Source organism: Oncorhynchus mykiss, chromosome 1 (genome assembly GCF_013265735.2).
Source record: "Oncorhynchus mykiss isolate Arlee chromosome 1, USDA_OmykA_1.1, whole genome shotgun sequence".
NCBI lineage: Eukaryota > Metazoa > Chordata > Actinopteri > Salmoniformes > Salmonidae > Oncorhynchus > Oncorhynchus mykiss.
The window spans coordinates 27,863,876-27,890,162 of NC_048565.1; the positions used below are offsets into that span (position 1 = coordinate 27,863,876).

Sequence of the window (26,287 nt, forward strand, 5' to 3'; positions counted from 1 at the left end):
ACCGCTATATAGACAACAGCACACTGGCTTTCCATCAATACAGACACACTAACTGGAGCATACTCTCCATCCAAACTAGTACACATTCTCACAGGATATTAAGAATCAAAGCATTAGCATTCCCTATCAGGACCATATCATATTATATAATCATATGATATTTCCCTGCATCAGTGCTCCTTGGCAGTCTATATCTGAGTTCCTCTGGCTGTGTGTTTGCCTGTGTGTGTGTGGATGTCTCTCCTCTAACTTCCTTTAATCTGGCCCTGCTATCGATCCCCTGCAGACGAGGTCTGTGGAATCACACAGAGAAGGAATGCTGCTATCTCTCTCCCAATCAGGACACTGGGGGAGATCTCTGATGATCTACTCCCAGCTACAGAGATACACTGCTGCCTTCTGATGGGAGAGGAATGTAGCAGTCCAATATCACACACACACACACACACACACACACACACACACACACACACACACACACACACACACACACACCACCTTAGAGAAATAATACAATACAAAAGCTGCAGCCCTGATACTAACTATACTGAACACACCTCCTGGTACAAGATGGTGGTGCCTAGTGAACCGCACGATAGCACTTAATAGAATCTCATCATATCCAGTCCTAACTAGTGGCTATGGCAACCAGGCAGGTGGGAGTGAGATAGATGCTCTTCAGATATTGAGTGTGCACCAATCAAAGTTTATAAAATGCAGCAATAAATATCTGTTTGTGATCAATATGTGAGTTCACATTCAATACAATAAATCCATTGTCCATTTAGATAGACAGAGAAACAAATACACACCGACAAGCTTGCATACACAAATATGCATGAGTACAAGAGCTCCCACACACACCAGACTTTACTAATGGTTCATTCTACTCCCCTTCTCTGCCTCTCCTTTGTGAAGGGTACCTCAGTAGTCTGCTTGACTGGCATTCAAGAAACCAATCACATTCTTTGCTAATGAAACGCCACAACTCTCCTGGATCCTCTAATAATATTTGCTCTCCCAGTCAGGCTGCCTGCCACTTGAAAGGTGACAGCCCAGCTAAACAGATAATTAAGCCATTGCACATGAAATAAATCTGACAATCTGCCTCTGTTAATATATCTCCTCCCTGTCCTCACGTCCTGTCTGTATCCTTCCTCCGCCTCTATATGGCTCTATATAACTTCCATTCATTCAGAACCAGTGTCTAAAGAAAGTAGATGTTCTTTCTTACCTGACAGCCTATAAGCTGAAATAGGAGTAAGGGAAAACCCCAGAACAAATTGAATCAACTGAACCAAAGTAATATTAGAATGTCTCCCTACACAAAACTCCCTCCCTCCCTCCCCCTTTTCCATGTCTCTCCCCTCCCATCCCTGTCTTTCCTAGTCTCTCCAGACAGCCTATTCTCCATGGAGCCAGCCAGTTTCACACACGTTTAAAGCACACAGCAGGTGTTTCATCTAACACATTCCAGGATGATATCTCCCAGCCACCTTGGCAGCCTTCTCTCACACAAAACACTCGCTTTTCTCAATACTCAGATATACTAGAGATCATAACATTTATTGTTTGCTCCTCTTGACCTAAAGACCTTTACTACCACATAGTAACAACAAACCCATTCCTTTGTGGTATAAGGGTGATGAGATGGGATACCCAAGCACAACTGGCAACATGTCATTCTGACTTTATTCATATATATTGTGTTTTATCGGTCATGTTTTGTCCTGTTGACATGAACGTAAACAGCCCACGGAAACATGATCACACATTACACACCAGCAGGTTCCTGGGAGCGTCAGGCTACTTATTGACAGAAGTAAGTGAGAGTCAGATGTCTTTCACGCAACCTCGCTCTTATTGACAAAGATCCTCCGTGAGCTTTTAATGAGATTAGAAGGAAACATTCTCAGAGTTTTGGTAATTCAACACATGGTAATGAGCCAGCCCTATCAATGCCCTCCTCAGCTGGCCCTTAAAGTCTTCTAATGGTATTGGAGGATCCCTCTGAGGCCCTGAGCTCCATCAGCATAAGTAATGGTGGTCAATAGTGTGAATTATCAAGGAGGAAGACGCTGGAGAGGGGAGGGGATGGGTACATATAGGCTCTGGCTCTTAGCCAAGTCCTCATCAATAGTGTTGAAAGGCTTCTGTCAATGGGAGAGAAGCAGGGGGGGGGGGGGGGGGGCACGCCCAGCCGAAAGCTGTCACAACATTCTATCAGGTCATAATGATGATGTCACTGAATTACTTGTAGTTTTTCATGTTGTCTGTCTGTAATTTTTTGTAATAACTTGGTGCTGCCTATCTTGGCCAGGGCGCTCTTGAAAAATAGATTTTAATCTCAATGAGCCCTTCCTGGTTAAATAAATAAAATAACTGAAAGACGAGGAGCTACATTGGAGCCATTGAGGGTTTAGAACAATGTGGAGCAGTGCTGCTCTGCCCTGAGCCCTCGCTGCTTTACTGGGCTGGCAGCTGGTCACAAGGTACTCTCATGGAGGCTCTGTATGTTGGAACAGGGGTCACCCTGAGGAAAGGAACAGATTGCAGAGCCCCCATCACCACCACCCCACTGCCCCTCTGTTGCCCATGACTAATAACCCATGTATACACACGAGTGTAAAGGGATGAAGAATATGTACATAAAGATATATGAATGAGTGATGGTACAGAACGGCATAGGCAAGATGCAGTAGGTGGTATAGAGTACAGTATATACATATGAGATGAGTAATGTAGGGTATGTAAACATTATATAAAGTGGCATTGTTTAAAGTGGCTGGTGAAACATGTATTACATCAATTTTTCATTATTAAAGTGGCTGGAGTTGAGTCAGTATGTTGGCAGCAGCCTCTCAATGTTAGTGGTGGCTGTTTAACAGTCTGATGGCCTTGAGATAGAAGCTGTTTTTCAGTCTCTCGGTCCCCGGTTTGATGCACCTGTACTGACCTCGCCTTCTGGATGATACCGGGGTGAACAGGCTGTGGCTCAGGTGGTTGTTGTCCTTGATGATCTTTATGACTTTCCTGTGACATCGGGTGGTGTAGGTGTCCTGGAGGGCAGGTAGTTTGCCCCTGGTGATGCGTTGTGCAGACCTCACTACCCTCTGGAGAGCCTTACGGTTGTGGGCGGAGCAGCTGCCGTACCAGGTGATGATACAGCCCGACAGGATGCTCTCGATTGTGCATCTCTAAAAGTTTGTGAGTACTTTTGGTGACAAGCCGTATTTCTTCAGCCTCCTGAGGTTGAAGAGGCGCTTCTTCACCACACTGTCTGTGTGGGTGGACCATTTCAGTTTGTCCGTGATGTGTACGCCGAGGAACTTAAAACTTCCCACCTTCTCCACTACTGTCCCTTCCATGTGGATAGAGGGGTGCTCCCTCTGCTGTTTCCTGAAGTCCACGATCATCTCCTTTGTTTTATTGACGTTGAGTGTAAGGTTATTTTCCTGACACCACATTCCGAGGGCCCTCACCTCCTAGTGTGAGTGTTGCAGCGTTAGTACAATTCCCTGACCATAGAGATCCTATTCAATTACTAGAGGGCTGTCGTAAACACTCAAAGTTCAAGAACGGGGTGAAAACGGCAGTCATATTGGCAGGGAGAAATCCAAACCAGTCTATTTGGAATGAATGGCATTGAGAGGCATAATCCTGGTTTTACATATGCAGGAAAATAAAAGGTATGTGATATATTTAAGTGATAATGCCAGAGAAGCTGGTGTTTGGAGGATATATTGGCACAGGTGTTGTTAAGCCCGAGACGATGTCGACACCGGCTTCGAGGGCATTATCACTTTTATACAACGGGATACCAACATATACACAAATAGTGATTGACATGTTTTCATAAAAAACGTTATTTTAATGAATTTATTTATACTATTTCATCCTTCCACGAGATATAGTCCCGAGACAAATCTAGGGTTGCTACCCAAGCAGGCTGGTCGCTCTTTCTATCGGTTCGGTTGCCATGATGGCTGGCAATGTTCTTATTCCTTTCTTGTTAGTGTAGTGTAGCCAGAATAACAGCAACGTAACTGCATTTGCATTTGTTTAAGCTGTTTTCTAGTGATTTTGGGGGGGATGCATCCATAACAATGAGCTGATGATGTGCGATTTCGCCTGGCATAGAACATTTGCTCTCTCGCCAGGACACTGTTCAGAAGAGATCGCCAACTACACAGCTAACACAATCACTTCAAACTAAAGTTGGTATGACAGCAACCTAGCTTTCCTGTTCTTCTATTGATATTTCTTCATATACAGTATATCCATAAAAACTTCATGATTTCAACTGGCTGAGAAAAGCTGCCAGCCTGTCTGTCCTGTCCCGACTCCCAACACGTTCATTACCATAGGACAGCTGGAGATTGATTTTCAATATTGAAACAATGTTGCAAATGTTAGAGAGACAGACAGCAAGGTTTATACAAATCTCTGCTGTTGAAAACTAAATGTTAGTCTAAAAGAAATGTTAGATAATGTCTAGATGCTTTTTATAGTGGAGATCTAGTACATAAATTGCCTGGCTGGGCTGATGAGACAGTGGATTGTGCAGTCAGATGGAACAGAGTAAATAGGCATTTTAACGTCATAGATTTAGCTGGGGGTAATTTGTGGAATAGACACCGGCTGGAATTAGGTTTTAACCAATCAGCATCCAAGTAGACTCACTCGTTGTATAACAGAAATGGTGTAATACAATTGTCAACCTAAAACATTGTTGTGTAATTATAAATACAGTTTATATGGGTTTTATACCAATTTTCTGTATAAATAGCTGATAAAATATATGCAAACGGACCATAAATGTCAAAATTGTTGTTTTCTTGGAAAGCTGTGAGTGCTACACTCCGGGTCGGGATTCATGTCATAAGAAGAAATTCCCCTCGACCACACACACAAATTGAGGAAAACAAACATTCTTTCCCATTGACCCCCATTGTAAAAGAGCCAACTTCGTTACAGATATAACAAAACATGCTGAAAAGCTGCTGGGTTGTTCAATATACATGTAACCAGTTTAAAATCCTGACCTACTGTTCACAATGCTCCCACATAGAGAAATAGAACCTGTGAAAAGAGCCCTATGGCTTCAGGCTATATGGTGTGGGAGATTGGAAAATGTGGGGACCCGGTGTCTAAGTAGGCTACACGTAGCTATGTGTGTGGAAAACATTTGGCTGAGGACTGACTGCTGGCATATTAGCAGTTCATTTGAACATATTTATGGAATCATTCCTCTAAAAGTGGATGGCTAGCTAACAAACACAGCTGGCTAGCTAGCTAACAAACACAGCTGGCTAGCTAGCTAACAAACACAGTGCAGATAAATTCTTCAAATTCATATTCTTTTTACATAATATCTTATCACAGCACTGGCAAACCATAGTTGACCAACCCCCTGACCAAAATGGCTGACCTTTATCCCATCATAAGACGGCTCATTCTAGTATTCTAATTCCTTAATCTATTCTATGGTCCTGAATAGGCCATGAATAACAAAGCCCTGAGTGTTTTATCCTAGGGTCAAAGTCCAAACGCTGAGGGGAGTTGAAGTAACTTCACACATATTTTTTTCTTCATGAGGATTAGGAGGCCGACCGTGCAGGAGAATTCCTCCACATACACCCCCCCCCCCCCCCCATCTCAGCCTGATGAGGGGCCATCTGTGACCATTCGAGAGATGTGTAGGGGGGACAGAGGACAGGGGGCAGATGATTTTGTACACCAGCTTCAAACAGCAGATGATGACCTCCCCACCAAGCATCTCTCTTCCATGTTATTTTTCCTCATCTTTCCCTAGACATGAGAGACTGGGGCGTGTAACCACTGCCTCACAGCTGCACAGGTTACAGGCATGATCAGCTGTGATGCCAGTGCCCGGCCCAGCACAGCACAGGACATGGCAGGCTGCAGCTGTGTCATAGCAACCCAGCTCCTGGGTCCTCCTCAGTGGTAGAGTGGCGTGGCTGTCAGAGAAGAGTGACCTCATCTACACCACCGCCCACTCAAAGATGGCGAAGAGGGAGAGGGAGGGAGAGATGTAGGCAGTGTGGCTTGGACGCAGTACAGGTCGAACACACAGATCACAGACTACAGGATATAGGACAGGTCAAACACACAGACCACAGACTACAGGATAGGTCAAACACACAGACCACAGACTACAGGTTATAGGACAGGTCAAACACACAGATCACAGACTACAGGATATAGGACAGGTCAAACACATAGACCACAGACTACAGGATATAGGCCAGGTCAAACACACAGACCACAGACTACAGGGTATAGAACAGGTCAAACACACAGATCACAGACTACAGGAAATAGGACAGGTCAAACACACAGATCACAGACTACAAGAGATAGGACAGGTCAAACACACAGATCACAGACTACAGGATATAGGACAGGCCAAACACAGACTACAGGATATAGGACAGGTCAAACACACAGATCACAGACTACAGGATATAGGACAAGTCAAACACACAGATCACAGACTACAGGATATAGGATAGGTCAAACACACAGATCACAGACTACAGGATATAGGACAGGTCAAACACAGATCACAGACTACAGGATATAGGACAGGCCAAACACAGATCACAGAATACAGGATATAGGACAGGTCAAACACACAGATCACAGTCGACAGGATATAGGATAGGTCAAACACACAGACCACAGACTACAGGATAGGTCCAACACACAGACCACAGACTACAGGATATAGGATAGGTCAAACACATAGATCACAGACTACAGGATATAGGACAGGTCAAACACACAGATCACAGACTACAGGATATAAGATAGGTCAAACACACAGACCACAGACTTCAGGATATAGGACAGGTCAAACACACAGATCACAGACTACAGGATATAGGACAGGTCAAACACACAGATCACAGACTACAGGAAATAGGAAAGGTCAAACACAAATCACAGACTACAGGATGTAGGACCGGTCAAACACACAGATCAGAGACTACAGGATATAGGACAGGTCAAACACACAGATCACAGACTACAGGAAATAGGAAAGGTCAAACACAAATCACAGACTACAGGATGTAGGACCGGTCAAACACACAGATCAGAGACTACAGGATATAGGATAGGTAAAACACACAGATCACAGACTACAGGATATAGGACAGGTCAAACACACAGATCACAGACTACAGGAAATAGGAAAGGTCAAACACAGAAATCACAGACTACAGGATGTAGGACCGGTCAAACACACAGATCAGAGACTACAGGATATAGGATAGGTAAAACACACAGATCACAGACTACAGGATATAGGACAGGTCAAACACACAGATCACAGACTACAGGATATAGGACAGGTCAAACTCACAGATCACAGACTACAGGATATATGACAGTTCAAACACACAGATTACAGACTACAGGATATAGGAAGAAGACCCATTCAAATTTGTCCGATAGGTAGTAATTTTATCCTATAAGTATGTGGTAAACTGCATATTTATAAATATATGTGGGGATATTCAAACTGACTACTTCACACCTGGATAGAGTACTGACGAAGGGTTTCAATTCCGAGAATGCTCTTAAATAAGGTCATAATCCTCCCTCAGAATTAGGGTTGTTTAACCTAAAACTTTCCAAGCAGCTGGTGTGTGACCCAGATCAGAACTAATATCCGTCCCAGCCGCAGCAATAAATGGGAGTAGTGCAGTAATGCTTGACTGTAGTGGAGCCCGTGGGGGTGTGGGGGGCTGAGACACTGACGCAGGGTGGGGTGTGTAGATTTACAGCCCCATATCCCTGGTTGCTTGGTCCGGGCTGCAGGATTAATCAGGCACTAATTAACTCCACACTTCTGTCGGAGCTCTCCTGCTGGCCCCTGTGTGCCATGTGGCACAGGGGGTCAGCCTGGTGGGCCTGGCAGGACGGAGTACAGAGCTACTGGAGACAGGGAGTGCCCAACAACTAATCCGCAAAGACCCCCTCAACAGCCCCACGGGCCAGGGACACATGCCCCCAAATAGCTGACGTGACTGGGCAGGCCGTGACTGGGCAGGCCGTGACTGGGCAGGCCGTGACTGGGCAGGCCGTGACTGGGCAGACCGTGACTGGGCAGGCCGTGACTGGGCAGACCGTGACTGGGCAGGCCGTGACTGGGCAGGCCGTGACTGGGCAGGCCGTGACTGGGCAGACCGTGACTGGGCAGGCCGTGACTGGCTGGGAGCATCACTCTCTGCAACTCTCTCTTTTTGTTCTCTTTCTTTCGCTCTCTCTCAGGGTGTTTTGTCTACAACCCCCATGTATAATCTCTCTTCAGCATCTCCTGGCAACACCACACATAGGTATGTCTCAAATGGCTTGTTAAATAAAAGGTTAAATGTTGAAAAAAAAATTGAAAAAAATGTCCGTGACTGTGTCATCGTGGAAACGCAGTGAGAGAGGTCTCCTAGCAGTGACAGGGTATTAGTCACAGCACCGTTGGATAAGAACAGGAGAATCGTTCACTATCAATCTATTCATCTGTAATTTCTATGGTAGAGAGAGTGTCAAGTGGGAATAGAAATGCTTCCATGTTGTTTGGACTGTGCAATAAGCAGTGTTAGGCTTTGCTTTTTTACATGAATGCACTATTGACACTAGAACATAGCCTGAGTTCCCCATTATTTCAAGCTTTATGTATTTCCTGTCTCCTTACTCAAGGTTGGTCCCTTCTATCCCTGACCCTACTGAGAGGACCATGAAAACATCAAAGAGCCAGCCCCTATTAAAGCCATGACCACTAGGTTTACTACTCACTAATAAGGCCAACCTCACACACCACATATAAACACCCATACATGGCTACACACATCCTCACACTAATGACACCACTCAGGAGTCAGGAGTTGGTGTTGAGCTGAAGTGGTGCGTGTGTGAACCCTGTGTCCCTCCACTCTGACCTCTAATCTGGCCTCTCTCTCTCTCTCTCTGGCCTTTTGACTCCCCCAGCCCAGAACAAAGATCGTCCCTGGCTCCTGTGATATCCCATCCCTTTGATGAGAAACCACTGGATCACAGAGAGAGAGGCTTCTGGGGATCTGCTTTTTACGCTAAGGGGAAGACCCATGTCCGTTGCTAACCCCTTTCTCGATCCCTCCCCACTATCTGATGTAGGCTTTCCCCATCCTTCCCCACTATTTGATGTAGGCTTTCCCATCCCTCTCCACTATCTGATGTAGGCTTTCCCCATCTCTCCCCACTATTTGATGTAGGCTTTCTCCATCCCTCCCCACTATCTGATGTAGGCTTTCCCCATCCCTCCCCACTATCTGATGTAGGCTTTCCCCATCCCTCCCCACTATCTGATGTAGGCTTTCTCCATCCCTCCCCACTATCTGATGTAGGCTTTCCCCATCCCTACCCACTATCTGATGTAGGCTTTCTCCATCCCTCCCCACTATCTGATGTAGGCTTTCTCCATCCCTCCCCACTATCTGATGTAGGCTTTCCCCATCCCTCCCCACTATCTGATGTAGGCTTTCTCCATCCCTCCCCACTATCTGATGTAGGCTTTGTGGGGAGGTACTAACAGGACCAGCCCAAAAAGTATATTCCCATCAGCGCTCCACTGCTCAGGGCAATGTTTCCCCTGTGATTCCCTCTGCACTCCCTCCCTCTCCCTCTGTATCCCATACTCACTTTCTCTCCCCTTTATCTACAGTATCAGAGCAGACAATGAGTCCACAGTAGGTAATGGAGGGGAGACCTGGCAGGCAAGAAACAAGGCTTTTAAACACACACTCACACACTCACTGACCTCCTTACTCAGACTGCGTCACATCTACAGAGGCAATGTGTGAAACTCAACTTATCCAGAGCAACTTCCATTGAGCAGCAACAGATAGATTGCATATAGATTCACCTGGGTCCGTAGTGAGGCTGTACTCTAGACATCCCTCAGTGCTGCTGACCAATGAGCCCACATGCCATGTACTAGAAGAGTGAACTCTGATTCTATAAAGACTAACCCAACCACTTCAGTCCTACTTCCTCCCCACACACTTCAAGTTGGGCTTCTAAAGCTCGGGCCCCATTGAGTGGAGGCAGAGCCATCAAAGCTGCATCCCAGCATGAGCTCAGGCTGGGGGGGACAGAATTGTTGTATTTATTTATTTTTTAACCTTTATTTAACTAGGCAAGTTAGTTAAGAACAAATTCTTATTTACAATGATGGCCTAGGAACAGTGGGTTAACAGCCTCGTTCAGGGGCAGAACGACAGATTTTTACCTTGTCAGCTCGGGGTTTCGATCTAGCAACCTTTCAGTTACTGGCTCAACGCTCTAACCACCTGCTGCCCCAGAATGGGACTCCAACCACAGCCTCCCACCCCTCCCAGTGTTCCCTTCCCAGAGCACAGCACAGAGCAGCTGGGCAGGGACACTCACATCTGGAGCCTCTGTTTATACACAGTCCCACAACATTCTGAGTGCATAGTGGAGCACTGTGCAGAGATGCCTAGTGAGATGCTTACTGAGTCACACGCTGCCCAATGCAGTGACCCCCCCCCCATCCCTGTCACTGCTGGGCAGTATAGTGATGTGGGCTGAATCAGAGGACCTTTTAGAGAAGCACACAATGCGGGAGACAGTCTTTTAATCTCAGCGCTACGGAGACACGAACCCCAGAGGGCTGCAGAGGACTGCCTACATTAACACAATCAGACAGGAGCGCTTTCTTCATTAGGAGAAGGACTTCTCCGCTTACAGAGACAGAGAATGGGAGGGAGAGTGTGGGAAGAGAGATATAGAAGGGGAGTGAAGAAATAAATAAGTGGTAGTGTGATAGTGCATGGCTGGGGTGTGTGGCAGTGCACAGAAGAGCTCCTCTGGCTCCCAGGCTGAAACTAGATGAGGTAAAGCTACAGGGGCCATGTGGGAGTGAGGCACAGAGAGAGGTAGTGCACACAGGAATGTGTGGTTACAGATAAAGAAGGCCACAAAAGTACAAGCCTGCGAGGCACTAACAGGAACACACAGCAGCCGTCTCATCTCTATGGATGAGCTCATTTCTGCTCTTCGGACCGGCAGCTGCTTTTAGACTGTTGCTCTAGCCTGCGGGAGAGTGACTCCTCGGCTGTACATCCATCCATCTCTCTCTGTTCCCTGCCCGCATTCCCTCTCCTCACATCATCCATCACAAGCGCGCACACAGACACACGTGTATCTAGTATATTTATGTGCTAAATAGGCAACAGCACGCAGCCATTTCTTTAGCAGGTCACACACACCTTCATTCTCTCTCCCCTGATGCCTCACCCACCCCCATCCTTCCTCCCTCACTCCATGAAGAAACCTTCCCCAACAAGCCTGCCTGCTCCTGCAGATAAGCCCCTCCCCTTCTCCTCCCTACATTTCAAGTGAGCGCCCGCCAGGTCTCTTTAAACACTCATGAGATTACACATTTACTTTCAGAGCAGGCAGCCCACAAAACCACCAATAGAATCTCAATCTCCCACCTTTTTCTACAGGTGCAGTGCAGAGGGGAGGAGAGGAGCTGAGTCCCATAGCAGATGTGCTGTTAGCCCCCGGCTGCCAGGCTCCTTATCACAGCGTCTCTCACCTGCACACAGGGTCATTAGAGGCTGCAGGTGATAAGAAGGCTTGGATCTACCTCGATGGCCCTAATCAAAGGAGCCCAGGCTCAAACAGATCGCTCTTCAACTCCACCTCTCCACCAACCGTCAGCCTCACACAATAGCAGTGAGTTCTGCTTTGAACATGTCAGTCACAGACACACACTGTACTTTGAAATAATTTGTAGACAGTAGCAGGAGAGAAGGTTGTAAAAGATCACGTGGTAGCTCCAGTCCCAGTGGAGTCTGTCATTCCTCCTCAATGTCTGAGTGGTGCAACTCTCAAGCCACTGTCAGCTTAGCATTTAGCACATATCAGGAAATCAGTGGATTCTCCTATAGACATACAGGAGCCAGGTCATGACCTCTTATAGCAACCCTGCTAAAGGTACTGAGGGAGATAGCAAAGAGTCTGGATGAAATATATCCTTTCTGATTAATTGGGTTTCAGAGGCAGAGAGTACAGTGGTGTTTTCAGCTCTAACACAGCTGGGTGTTTACTGAGGCCACTCAGGTTCTGTCTTCTCTTTCAGATGGGAAGAGGACAGATAGACAGCGGTGAATTGTTGACTTGTTTGTTTCTCTGGCTGGGCTAAGCAGTTGCCATGGTTTGAATGAGAGGTGGGGGTTGTTTTTGAGTGGCTACGTGGCATACCAATGCAGCATAAATGGATTAGGTAGAAAACTGAAAAACACTGAGTCGGTCCGAGAGTGGTGGCTGAGAGAATGGAGAGGACGAGGACAGGGGGGGCTGAGAGAATGGAGAGGACGAGGACAGGGGGGCTGAGAGAATGGAGAGGACGAGGACAGGGGTGGCTGAGAGAATGGAGAGGACGAGGACAGGGGGGCTGAGAGAATGGAGAGGACGAGGACAGGGGGGCTGAGAGAATGGAGAGGACGAGGACAGGGGGGCTGAGAGAATGGAGAGGACGAGGACAGGGGGGCTGAGAGAATGGAGAGGACGAGGACAGGGGTGGCTGAGAGAATGGAGAGGACGAGGACAGGGGGGGCTGGGTGAATGGAGAGGACGAGGACAGGGGGGGCTGGGTGAATGGAGAGGACGAGGACAGGGGGGGCTGAGTGAATGGAGAGGACGAGGACAGGGGGGCTGAGTGAATGGAGAGGACTAGGACAGGGGGGCTGAGAGAATGGAGAGGACGAGGACATTGGGGGCTGAGTGAATGGAGAGGACGAGGACAGGGGGGGCTGAGAGAATGGAGAGGACGAGGACAGGGAAGGCTGAGCGAATAGAGAGGACGAGGACAGGGGAGCTGAGAGAATGGAGAGGACGAGGACAGGGGGGGCTGAGTGAATGGAGAGGACGAGGACAGGGGGGGCTGAGAGAATGGAGAGGAAGAGGACAGGGAAGGCTAAGCGAATAGAGAGGACGAGGACAGGGGGGGCTGAGAGAATGGAGAGGACGAGGACAGGGGGGGCTGAGAGAATGGAGAGGACGAGGACAGGGAAGGCTGAGCGAATGGAGAGGACAAGGACAAGGGGGGCTGAGCGAATGGAGAGGACGAGGACAAGGACGAGGACAGGGGCTGATGAGGGAAGGAGGGAGAGAATTCCAGGCTCTTGAAGGAGTGTGCCAGGGCCACACCCATTCAAAAGACATCCTCTTTGATGTAAGGCCTGCTAACCAATCACAGTTGTTCCAGCTGCTGCTTAGCCTTCCGCAACCCCCTCCCACCTCCTGCCCCCGTCTCCCATCCCCTGTCCCCAGGCCTGGACCAGGCTTGGCTGGCACAGCTGACTGGGATCAGGGTGCCCCCCTGCCAGTCTGGGGAAGGCTCGTCGTACCAACTGGGTATTTTACCAACCTCCTCACCTCTCCAACCTGCTCAACTGTTGCCGGTTCATCTAAGGAAAAGGCTGAGGTGGTCAGCACACAAAATCAAGCAGCATAACAATCTAACACTAGTGACATGGGTCTAGAGTAAGATTCTGAGTGTGTGTTATTGCTTTACATTTACAGACAAGCTGTGTTGTCTTCCTGCTTATCAGATGTTTGCCAAGTGTAACTGTCTTTGTACTAGTCTCTACCTCCTCCAGTTGAGCAGCAGAGGATGCTGAGACAATGCCGGTGTTTTCCCTCATTCCCTAATTAGTCTTCATCCCAGTGTGTGTGTGTGTGTGTGTGTGTGTGTGTGTGTGTGTGTGTGTGTGTGTGTGTGTGTGTGTGTGTGTGTGTGTGTGTGTGTGTGTGTGTGTGTTGGCTCAGTGTCCAAGGGGGGCGGAATGGAAGGGTTCACCTCAGGTTACAAGGACAAGTACTAACAATACAGGTCATTAATTCAAGGTAAATATGTGCATAACATAACCTGCACAACACAGCCTTAAGAGGGAATTACTTTGACAACAATCTCTACCACTGGACCTTCAGATCTCTCCATATTTATAATGTTTTACTGTGGGACTGTGGTGAGATACAGGATTTTCACTTGTATTACTCCCTACTAGTTGTACTTGCTCTCCTCCCGCTCTACTTCCTGTACTGCCTGCTGTTGGGATGACACTATATGACATTTAGAGAGTTCCACCAGACTGAGGCAGTACTCTAGAATCAGCCAACATTTGGAAACACTGCTCTGGGCTGGAGTGTGAACTCTGTTGGGAGTCCTCTGTCTTATCACCGGGTGGGAGCTCCTCATCGGCCCGTCCACTGTTTCTCTGTGAGCCCTGGCCTTGGACTCCTCTCTGATCCCTTTCTCTTATGTCCCCTCAATCCAAATGTCACGTGAGTTTGTTTTGTCTTCAAATCACTCCCTCTTTCTACAGCTGGTGTTCTCCTCTCGTTTTCAGATTGTTTTGAAGTTGCACCCATACATCATTGGGGATAGGACATAGGTTTAACACGCTCACAGCAAGGGAACACAAAGGCAATGTTTGTTTTGTCAGATACTACTGTTTAACTCTCTGTTCCTTCTCTTTGTGAGCGTCTGTACTTCTGTATCTGACAGATAGCTGGCCTTATTGAGAGGCAGATCTCAACCATGCAGAGGCCCATCTCTAGCCCCCTCTGTGAAGGACAAAGCCCTGTGGTCATGCCTCGTAGACAGACCTGCTGTGGGATGAGAGGAGAGGCCACAGAGATCCCATACTGTATCTGTGTTCTAATTCCCTTTATATGTCGGCAGCAGACATGTTTAAAGGCCGACCTGCAGACCTACCGTACGTTAGATTCAGTATTTTGCCATTAAAAACACGTCACACTGTGCGATGTTCCCAAATTAAAATATTGATATAAACCTGGCCAGATTGTACGGTTTGCTTCAGTTCTGTCGTCACATTCTGCAACTATTTACATCAGCCAACATAGGCTACATCAACTGTGTCATCACATTCTGCAACTATTTACATCAGTCGACATAGGCTACATCAACTGTGTCATCACATTCTGCAACTATTTACATCAGTCGACATAGGCTACATCAACTGTGTCATCACATTCTGCAACTATTTACATCAGCCGACATAGGCTACATCAACTGTGTCATCACATTCTGCAACTATTTACATCAGTCGACATAGGCTACATCAACTGTGTTATCACATTCTGCAACTATTTACATCAGCCGACATAGGCTACATCAACTGTGTCGTCACATTCTGCAACTATTTACATCAGCCGACATAGGCTACATCAACTGTGTCATCACATTCTGCAACTATTTACATCAGCCGACATAGGCTACATCAACTGTGTTATCACATTCTGCAACTATTTACATCAGCCGACATAGGCTACATCAACTGTGTTATCACATTCTGCAACTAGTTACATCAGCCGACATAGGCTACATCAACTGTGTTATCACATTCTGCAACTATTTACATCAGCCGACATAGGCTACATCAACTGTGTCATCACAATCCTGCAACTATTTACATCAGCCGACATAGGCTACATCAACTGTGTTATCACATTCTGCAACTATTTACATCAGCCGACATAGGCTACATCAACTGTGTTATCACATTCTGCAACTATTTACATCAGTCGACATAGGCTACATCAACTGTGTTATCACATTCTGCAACTATTTACATCAGTCGACATAGGCTACATCAACTGTGTTATCACATTCTGCAACTATTTACATCAGCCGACATAGGCTACATCAACTGTGTTATCACATTCTGCAACTATTTACATCAGTCGACATAGGCTACATCAACTGTGTTATCACATTCTGCAACTATTTACATCAGCCGACATAGGCTACATCAACTGTGTCATCACATTCTGCAACTATTTACATCAGCCGACATAGGCTACATCAACTGTGTTATCACATTCTGCAACTATTTACATCAGCCAACATAGGCTACATCAACTGTGTTATCACATTCTGCAACTATTTACATCAGCCGACATAGGCTACATCAACTGTGTTATCACATTCTGCAACTATTTACATCAGCCGACATAGGCTACATCAACTGTCATCACAATCCTGCAACTATTTACATCAGCCGACATAGGCTACATCAACTGCAGTGGTCTATTTGACCCGCGCAGGTACCAGCACTGTGAGTGTAGTGATTTCCGAAAAACTGAAAATATCCATGTTAGAAATAGTTTTTACATACAAACTCAGAATCAACTGGGCGCATTTGAAAAAGAGACCTAGGTAACACTATGTCTTCCCTAATAAAATAAAGGTCAAATATATGTATATATATATATATATATATATCATAATCATTGGCTTCCCCAAAATAACATGGTCGCTGTGGAAGAACGTGTATTTTGATTGGTGAGTTTGTGCGTCATGTAAACAGGATTACTAGTGAAATGTTTCTTCTTGCAAAGCATTAATCAAACTATTATATTAGTCTGACTATTCACAATAATCGTATTCTTATGTGCATATTCAAGTGCCGGCCTTGTTCCTATTGGTCAGTCACCGGGATCGGCTCGTAGCACCAGCCATAAACACGATACAGGCTAAACATTTGTCAGAGCCTACGACTGAACGTAGCGGTACCTAATCGGCAGACCGAGACCCTGTCATACTGAACGTAGCGGTACCTAATCGGCAGACCTAGACCCTGTCACACTGAACGTAGCGGTACCTAATCGGCAGACCTAGACCCTGTCACACTGAACGTAGCGGTACCTAATCGGCAGACCTAGACCCTGTCACACTGAACGTAGCGGTACCTAATCGGCAGACCTAGACCCTGTCACACTGAACGTAGCGGTACCTAATCGGCAGACCTAGACCCTGTCACACTGAACGTAGCGGTACCTAATCGGCAGACCTAGACCCTGTCACACTGAACGTAGCGGTACCTAATCGGCAGACCGAGACCCTGTCACACTGAACGTAGCGGTACCTAATCGGCAGACCTAGACCCTGTCACACTGAACGAGCCAAGACGTCCAACAATCGTTAATGACCTAAGAATTTGCCCCATGAAGTGGACATTTTGTCTGAGACGGGAAAATCGTTGCATAATATGCCTAAAACCGTAAGTCTGTGGGGACTTAAGACGGTGAGACATCTCATGTGATACGCCTCTTCCTGCAGGGACCAGGTGCACCTTGCTGCTGCCTCCCAATCACTCCTCCCTCATCATCACACTTCACTTCCAGCGCTGCTCTCACACATGGCTCAGTGCTCTAAGGCAGGCCTGGGGGGCACTCCCTGGAGAATACCAGCCACAACAAACTGTACTGTTACTGTTACCGCACTGGCTGATACTGGTACCCCCCTTCCAGCCTGCTGCCTAACAGAGCAAAATGCTTACTCACCCAACCCCAGCAGATAGATACCTGAATTATTTAAAAAAAACATTATTTATTCCAATATATGTCCCCCTCTCCTCTCCCCATCCCCCTCTCCACTCCCCATCCCCCCTATCCTCTCCCCCCTCTCCTCTCCCCATCCCACCTCTCCTCTCCCCATCCCCTCCCTCCTCTCCTCTCCCCATCCCTCCTCTCCTCTCCCCATCCGCATCTCCTCCCCCCATCCCTCCTCTCCCCATCCCCCCTCTCCTCTCCCCATTCCCCTCTCCTCTCCCCATCCCCTTCTCCACTCCCCACCCCCCTCTCCTCTCCCCATCCCCTTCTCCTCCCCCCTCCCCCCTCTCCATCCCCCCTCTCCTCTCCTCTCCCCATCCCCCCTCTCCTCTCCCCATCCCCTTCTCCACTCCCCACCCCCCTCTCCTCTCCCCATCCCCTTCTCCTCCCCCCTCCCCCCTCTCCATCCCCCCTCTCCTCTCCTCTCCCCATCCCCCCTCTCCTCTCCCCATCACCCTCTCCTCTCCCCATCCCCCCTCTGCTCTCCTCTCCCCATCCCCCCTCTGCTCTCCTCTCCCCATCCCCCCTCTGCTCTCCCCATCCCTCCTCTGCTCTCCCCATCCCCCCTCTCCTCTCCCCATCCCTCCCCTCCTCTCCCCATCCCCCCTCTCCTCTCCCCATCCCCCTCTCCTCTCCCCATCCCCTTCTCCTCCCCCCTCCCCCCTCTCCTCTCTCCATCCCCCCTCTCCTCTCCTCTCCCCATCCCCCCTCTCCTCTCCCCATCCCTCCTCTCCTCTCCCCATCCCCCCTCTCCTCTCCCCATCCCTCCTCTCCTCTCCCCATCCCTCCTCTTCTCATCCCCCCTCTCCTCTCCCCATCCCTCCTCTCCTCTCCCCATCCCCCCTCTCCTCTCCCCATCCCTCCTCTCCTCTCCCCATCCCTCCTCTCCTCTCCCCATCCCCCCTCTGCTCTCCCCATCCCTCCTCTCCTCTCCCCATCCCCCCTCTCCCCTCTGCTCTCCCCATCCCTCCTATCCTCTCCCCATCCCCCCTCTCTTCTCCTGAGGCTTTGAAAATGACATGGAGCCTTGAGCTGTTGTTGAGAGTGAGAACAACAGACAGAGGAAGTGAGGGAGAAACAATAACAGGATACCAAACATGCTCAGATACCAAACATATCCCAACCAGGATGAGGTCAGATGACAATGAGAGCCTAAACTAGCTATTGTGGACCTAAATGTCTAACAAGTCTGTATTTAAGATTTTAGAGGAACGTGTTTGTTGTGTAATGTGCAATATTTTTCAAAACAGACTTACCTTTCCTAGAGGTTTGGAGGAGTCCCAGCTCCTCTTCTCTATGGAGGGGGGGATCTGGTAGATGTCCTGAGTCTGGTTCAGTGAGGGGGGAACCTGGTAGATATCCTGCCCAGGACCAGGCCCTCCTGCTGAGGGAGGCACCTGATAGATGTCCTGAACAGGAGCGTGGAACTTCTTCTGGGAGAGCATGGGGGCCTTGGGTGGGGCTTGGGGGCCCATGGGTATCTGGTACAGGCTTGAAGAAGGCAGCTTGCCATGGTTGGGGGGCATCATGTAGATGCTGTCAGGTAGGGCGGGGACAGGCCCAGGGTTGGAGAAGGCAGGGTGCATGGCTGTGTACTGGGAGGAGGGGGAGGGCTTGCAGTAGGCACTCTGCGGGGGGAAGGCCAGCTGGCTCGGGCTCTGGGCAGGGCCAGGTTGGGAGGCATGGGGGAGTGGAGACTGCTGCTGCCCAGCCTTGTCATACATGCCCACCAGGATCTTGAGGCGGTTTCCAGGGACGATGCCCTGGCGTCCATGCAGAGAGCAGAGCCACCAGCCATCCAGACCCTGGGTGTCCCGCTCCAGTACCGTCATGATGTCCCCTTTCCGGAAGGACAGCTCGTCTGGAGACTCAGCCACATTGTCGTACAGGGCCTTGGCCAGAACGTTCTGCAGAAAAAAGGAGAGGGTTAGTTAATTATTCCTTTACAGACAAGCTGTGTTGTCTTTAATTGATTGGATACCCAGAGTTTGTTGAACAAAGTTCCAGATGTTATACTCGGTTGTAGTACCCTTCAGTGAGAAAGAACACTTACTTCCATAATGTTAGACTGTCAAATTCCCTAGTGCCAGGGCAGGCTGACTCCATATACCAGACTCAATACCTTCCAGGACAGTTAGATAACTATAAAACAAAGCTGACACCTAACAGCACAGGCTCCATCTGCCAGCCCAGAGCAAACACAGCCACCCACTCACTATGGGATGCTTTGGAAATAAACCAATATTTGGAGTGCCCCCCTGACCGGTATCCCCTCCCTCCCCTAGTACAGAGTGGTAAGACAAGTCTGGCATGGGGCTCAACCAGTGACTTAACCAGTGTTTGTCCCACGTGGTCACGTAGAGGCAAAAGACAAAGACTTCCCTACCCTCTCTCTCTCTCTCTCTCTCTCTCTCTCTCTCTCTCTCTCTCTCTCTCTCTCTCTCTCTCTCTCTCTCTCTCTCTCTCTCTCTCTCTCTCTCTCTCTCTCTCTCTCTCTCTCTCTCTCTCTCTCTCTCTCTCTCTCTCTCTCTCTCTCTCTCTCTCTCTCTCTCTCTCTCTCTCTCTCTCTCTCTCTCTCTCTCTCTCTCTCTCGCTCCCTCTCTCCCTCCCTCTCTCCCTCCCTCTCTCCAAGCTATATTAGCTACGCCTGATTGGTTAATTGTGAGTTGCCTCCACTTTCTGATTTATTGCCTGGCTTCTCGTTGTCCACCTTAGTCCATATGTGTGTTTATTAAGAGAGGGAGAGTCAATGTTGCCTATACCAGAGGGGCCTCTCATTCCTTGCCACTATTAATCTGTCTATTCAGCACCCAGGCCTCTATCAAAGAGCAATGCCACACAGGGCACAGGGCTGATCATTTACGACCGAGAGAGCTACAGCTCTGTCTCCCGCCCTCCTGCCCATGGCTATCTCCCTCCCCAGCCCAGATGGACTATCACTGGGATGAGGATGTTTGTGACCAGCCTGACAGGGTGTGGGGACAGGGTTCCATGCAGTGGAGATAGTGTCTATCTGTTCACAGTGTGGTTATCAATACGGTCAGCAGAGGTTCCCCTGTCTAAAACCCATTATGACACATCCTGACCTGACTATCTCTGTCGTTCTCCCCATTATAGATACACAGACATAGACACATGCACATGCACCATAAATAAATCATATATATTTCCCATATTCTTTGTGCTGCCTGAATCACAGCCAGATAAAACATGTACCACCCCCACCACGGCCAGTAGAGGTGTGTGGGTAAAACCACTGAGGAAGCCAAGCCAGTAAAACATGTACCACCCCCACCACGGCCAGTAGCGGTGTGTGGGTAAAACCACTGAAGAAGCCAAGCCAGTAAAACATGTACCACCCCCACCACGGCCAGTAGAGGTGTGTGGGTAAAACCACTGAGGAAGCCAAGCCAGTAAAACATGTACCACCCCCACCACGGCCAGTAGAGGTGTGTGGGTAAAACCACTGAGGAAGCCAAGCCAGTAAAACATGTACCACCCCCACCACGGCCAGTAGAGGTGTGTGGGTAAAACCACTGAGGAAGCCAAGCCAGTAAAACATGTACCACCCCCACCACGGCCAGTAGAGGTGTGTGGGTAAAACCACTGAGGAAGCCAAGCCAGTAAAACATGTACCACCCCCACCACGGCCACTATGTTGTGATAATTGCATTGTTTGCTCTATAACCCATTCATTCATACACCAGCGTGATATACAGTGCCTTGCGAAAGTATTCGGCCCCCTTGAACTTTGTGACCTTTTGCCACATTTCAGGCTTCAAACATAAAGATATAAAACTGTATTTTTTTGTGAAGAATCAACAACAAGTGGGACACAATCATGAAGTGGAACGACATTTATTGGATATTTCAAACTTTTTTAACAAATCAAAAACTGAAAAATTGGGCGTGCAAAATTATTCAGCCCCTTTACTTTCAGTGCAGCAAACTATCTCCAAAAGTTCAGTGAGGATCTCTGAATGATCCAATGTTGACCTAAATGACTAATGATGATAAATTCAATCCACCTGTGTGTAATCAAGTCTCCGTATAAATGCACCTGCACTGTGATAGTCTCAGAGGTCCGTCAAAAGCGCAGAGAGCATCATGAAGAACAAGGAACACACCAGGCAGGTCCGAGATACTGTTGTGAAGAAGTTTAAAGCCGGATTTGGATACAAAAAGATTTCCCAAGCTTTAAACATCCCAAGGAGCACTGTGCAAGCGATAATATTGAAATGGAAGGAGTATCAGACCACTGCAAATCTACCAAGACCTGGCCGTCCCTCTAAACTTTCAGCTCATACAAGGAGAAGACTGATCAGAGATGCAGCCAAGAGGCCCATGATCACTCTGGATGAACTGCAGAGATCTACAGCTGAGGTGGGAGACTCTGTCCATAGGACAACAATCAGTTGTATATTGCACAAATCTGGCCTTTATGGAAGAGTGGCAAGAAGAAAGTCATTTCTTAAAGATATCCATAAAAAGTGTCGTTTAAAGTTTGCCACAAGCCACCTGGGAGACACACCAAACATGTGGAAGAAGGTGCTCTGGTCAGATGAAACCAAAATTTAATTATGTTTGGCGTAAAAGCAACACAGCTCATCACCCTGAACACACCATCCCCACTGTCAAACATGGTGGTGGCAGCATCATGGTTTGGGCCTGCTTTTCTTCAGCAGGGACAGGGAAGATGGTTAAAATTGATGGGAAGATGGATGGAGCCAAATACAGGACCATTCTGGAAGAAAACCTGATGGAGTCTGCAAAAGACCTGAGACTGGGACGGAGATTTGTCTTCCAACAAGACAATGATCCAAAACATAAAGCAAAATCTACAATGGAATGGTTCAAAAATAAACATATCCAGGTGTTAGAATGGCCAAGTCAAAGTCTAGACCTGAATCCAATTGAGAATCTGTGGAAAGAACTGAAAACTGCTGTTCACAAATGCTCTCCATCCAACCTCACTGAGCTCGAGCTGTTTTGCAAGGAGGAATGGGAAAAAATGTCAGTCTCTCGATGTGCAAAACTGATAGAGACATTCCCCAAGCGACTTACAGCTGTAATCACAGCAAAAGGTGGCGCTACAAAGTATTAACTTAAGGGGGCTGAATAATTTTGCACGCCCAATTTTTCAGTTTTTGATTTGTTAAAAAGGTTTGAAATATCCAATAAATGTCGTTCCACTTCATGATTGTGTCCCACTTGTTGTTGATTCTTCACAAAAAATACAGTTTTATATCTTTATGTTTGAAGCCTGAAATGTGGCAAAAGGTCGCAAAGTTCAAGGGGGCCGAATACTTTCGCAAGGCACTGTACAATGAGGCTGAGACAACAAACAGACAACAGTCACAGCTGCTACTGCAGAATAAAGTCAACTACACATACGTTTGTTTCATCACAAAACCGAGGAGGAACATCTGTCCGTTCAAGTCCACAAAGCAAATATTACACCTAACAAACAGTTATGACCTTCAGCATGGTCAAGCAAGTTAATGTTTGACAGTTTACTAAACAACTACTGATTTAGAACTACAGAGTTACCGCAAGTCAGCACAAAGACAACAGGAGCACTGCCTCTGCTATTCCAGGACCACTTCAAACATCATCAACAAGGCTATATATGCTTAGTTTAATACACTGAAAACAAACTTAAAGATAACAAAAACTATTTAGTCCAACCAAGGTTGCTTACAAATGTCCTTGTTTTCCATGAAAACATACATGAAATTAGTTGCAAAAATAATAGGAAATATAGTCAAGACGTTGACAAGGTTATAAATAATTATTTTTCATTTAAATAATAATTGTGTCCTTCAAACTTTGCATTCGTCAAAGAATCCTCCATTTGCAGCAATTACAGCCTTGTAGACATTGGCATTCTAGTTGTCAATTTGTTGAGGTAATCTGAAGAGATTTCACCCCAAGTTGGATTGGCTTGATGTGCACTTCTTACGTACCATACGGTCAAGCTGCTCCCACAACAGCTCAATAGGGTTGAGATCTGGTGACTGTGCTGGCCACTCCATTATAGACAGAATACCAGCTGACTGCTTCTTCCCTAAATAGTTATTGTCTAGTTTGGAGCTGTGCTTTGGGTCATTGTTCTGTTGTAGGAGGAAATTGGCTCCAATTAAGAGCCATCCACAGGGTATGGCATGGCGTTGCAAAATGGAGTGAAAGCCTTCCTTCTTCAAGATCCCTTTTACCCTGTACAAATCTCCCACTTTACCACCACCAAAGCAACCCCAGACCATCACATTACCTCCACCATGCTTGACAGATGGCGTCAAGCACTCCTCCAGCATCTTTTCATTTTTTCTGCGTCTCACGAATGTTCTTCTTTGTGATCCGAACACCTCAAACTTAGATTAGTCTGTCCATAACACTTATTTCCAATCTTCCTCTGTCCAGTGTCTGTGTTATTTTGCCCATCTTAATCTTTTATTGGCCAGTCTGAGATATGGCTTTTTCTTTGCAACTCTGCCTAGAAGGCCAGCATCCCGGAGTCGCCTCTTCACTGTTGATGTTGAGACTGGTGCTTTGCGGGTACTATTTAATGAAGCTGCCAGTTGAGGACTTGTGAGGCGTCTGTTTCCCAAACTAGACACTCTAATGTTCTCTTGCTCAGTTGTACACTGGGGCCTCCCACTCCTATTTCTATTCTGGTTAGGGCGAGTTTGCGCTGTTCTGTCAAGGGAGTAGTACACAGCGTTGTACGAGAGCTTCAGTTTCTTGGAAACTTCTCGCATGGAATAGCCTTCATTTCTCAGAACTAGAATAGAGTTTTCAGAATAAAGTTCTTTGTTTCTGGCCCTTTTGAGCCTGTAATCGAACCCACAAATGCTGATGCTTCAGATACTCAACTATTCTAAAGACCAGTTTAATTGCTTCTTTAATCAGGACAACAGTTTCAGCTGTGCTAAAATAATTGCAAAAGGGTTTTCTAATGATCAATTAGCATTTTAAAATGATAAACTTGGATTAGTTAACACAACGTGCCATTGGAACACAGGAGTGATGGTTGCTGATAATGGGCCTCTGTAATATGTAGATATTCTATTAAAAATCTTCAGTTTTTATCTACAATAGTCATTTACAACATTAACAATGTCTACACTGTATTTCTGATCAATTTGATGTTATTTTAATGGAAAAAACATTTTGAAGTGACCATAAACTTTTGAACCGGAGTGTATGTGGCTGTCCATGGTACTGATTTCCGTGTGTGTGTGTGTGTGTGTGTGTGTGTGTGTGTGTGTGTGTGTGTGTGTGTGTGTGTGTGCGTGCAAGTATAATATATAATACAATTAAGTTGACACACCCTACTTGTAGACTAGTTGAACACCAATGCCATCCTCATCTCTTTCATGTTGGTTCAATTTTAGTTTAGTTTTTAACCCTAACTTCCTGGTATGGGAACAATGCACCAGCTAAGTTAACTAGTTAACGTGAGCCTACTAGACTACATATTGAACTTCAGTCGTCTCAGACCAGTGGCACAATATATTCATTTATGGTTAGATCAGAATCGGCGTCATAATCATTGCCTGTACAGAGAATTAAGTCAAAACCACAAGTCCAAATCCACTTCTCCATCCATGGCCTAGGAAAGGGACGATTTAGCAAACTAGCTACTACAGGACATGAAATCAACAGACACGTTTGTCTGACAAGGATGACGTTTCGCTTAGGGTGTGATTTGATTGGTGTGAAGCCATTGGTCTACATTGAGAGGAGTTTTGCTGTTGCCAGGACAACCAACAGTTGAGCTCAACTCAATGCTGATTGGCTAATTATTCTATTTTTTTATCAAGGGAGGCCAAATGCTTGATGGCATCAATCCATCAAATGCTATAGCGGCAACATGTCATGCTATTTTGTTCCAGACAGCATCAGATACATGGTCTATACATACTGAGACAGAGGGGCACTGTTTCACTGTCCAGACAGCATCAGATACATGGTCTATACATACTGAGACAGAGGGGCACTGTTTCACTGTCCAGACAGCATCAGATACATGGTCTATACATACTGAGACAGAGGGGCACTGTTTCACTGTCCAGACAGCATCAGATACATGGTCTATACATACTGAGACAGAGGGACACTGTTTCACTGTCCAGACAGCATCAGATACATGGTCTATACATACTGAGACAGAGGGGCGCTGTTTCACTGTCCAGACAGCATCAGATACATGGTCTATACATACTGAGACAGAGGGGCGCTGTTTCACTGTCCAGACAGCATCAGATACATGGTCTATACATACTGAGACAGAGGGGAGCTGTTTCACTGTCCAGACAGCATCAGATACATGGTCTATACATACTGAGACAGAGGGGCACTGTTTCACTGTCCAGACAGCATCCGATACATGGTCTATACATACTGAGACAGAGGGGAGCTGTTTCACTGTCCAGACAGCATCAGATACATGGTCTATACATACTGAGACAGAGGGGCGCTGTTTCACTGTCCAGACAGCATCAGATACATGGTCTATACATACTGAGACAGAGGGGCGCTGTTTCACTGTCCAGACAGCATCAGATACATGGTCTATACATACTGAGACAGAGGGGCGCTGTTTCACTGTCCAGACAGCATCAGATACATGGTCTATACATACTGAGACAGAGGGGCGCTGTTTCACTGTCCAGACAGCATCAGATACATGGTCTATACATACTGAGACAGAGGGGAGCTGTTTCACTGTCCAGACAGCATCAGATACATGGTCTATACATACTGAGACAGAGGGGCACTGTTTCACTGTCCAGACAGCATCAGATACATGGTCTATACATACTGAGACAGAGGGGCG

At 47.1% G+C, this 26,287-nt stretch overlaps 1 protein-coding gene across 3 annotated transcripts in view; it reads right to left on the bottom strand.

Annotated features, from left to right (window-relative positions):
* Positions 1-26,287, bottom strand: part of LOC110520323 (breast cancer anti-estrogen resistance protein 1) — a 128,109-nt gene that overhangs the window by 13,324 nt on the left and 88,498 nt on the right. For all 3 annotated transcript variants that reach the window (XM_036974957.1, XM_036974963.1, XM_036974953.1), the window contains exon 2: positions 18,705-19,355. In XM_036974957.1, coding sequence (XP_036830852.1) covers positions 18,705-19,355 — 651 coding nt within the window. The remainder of the gene's footprint in view (positions 1-18,704; positions 19,356-26,287) is intronic.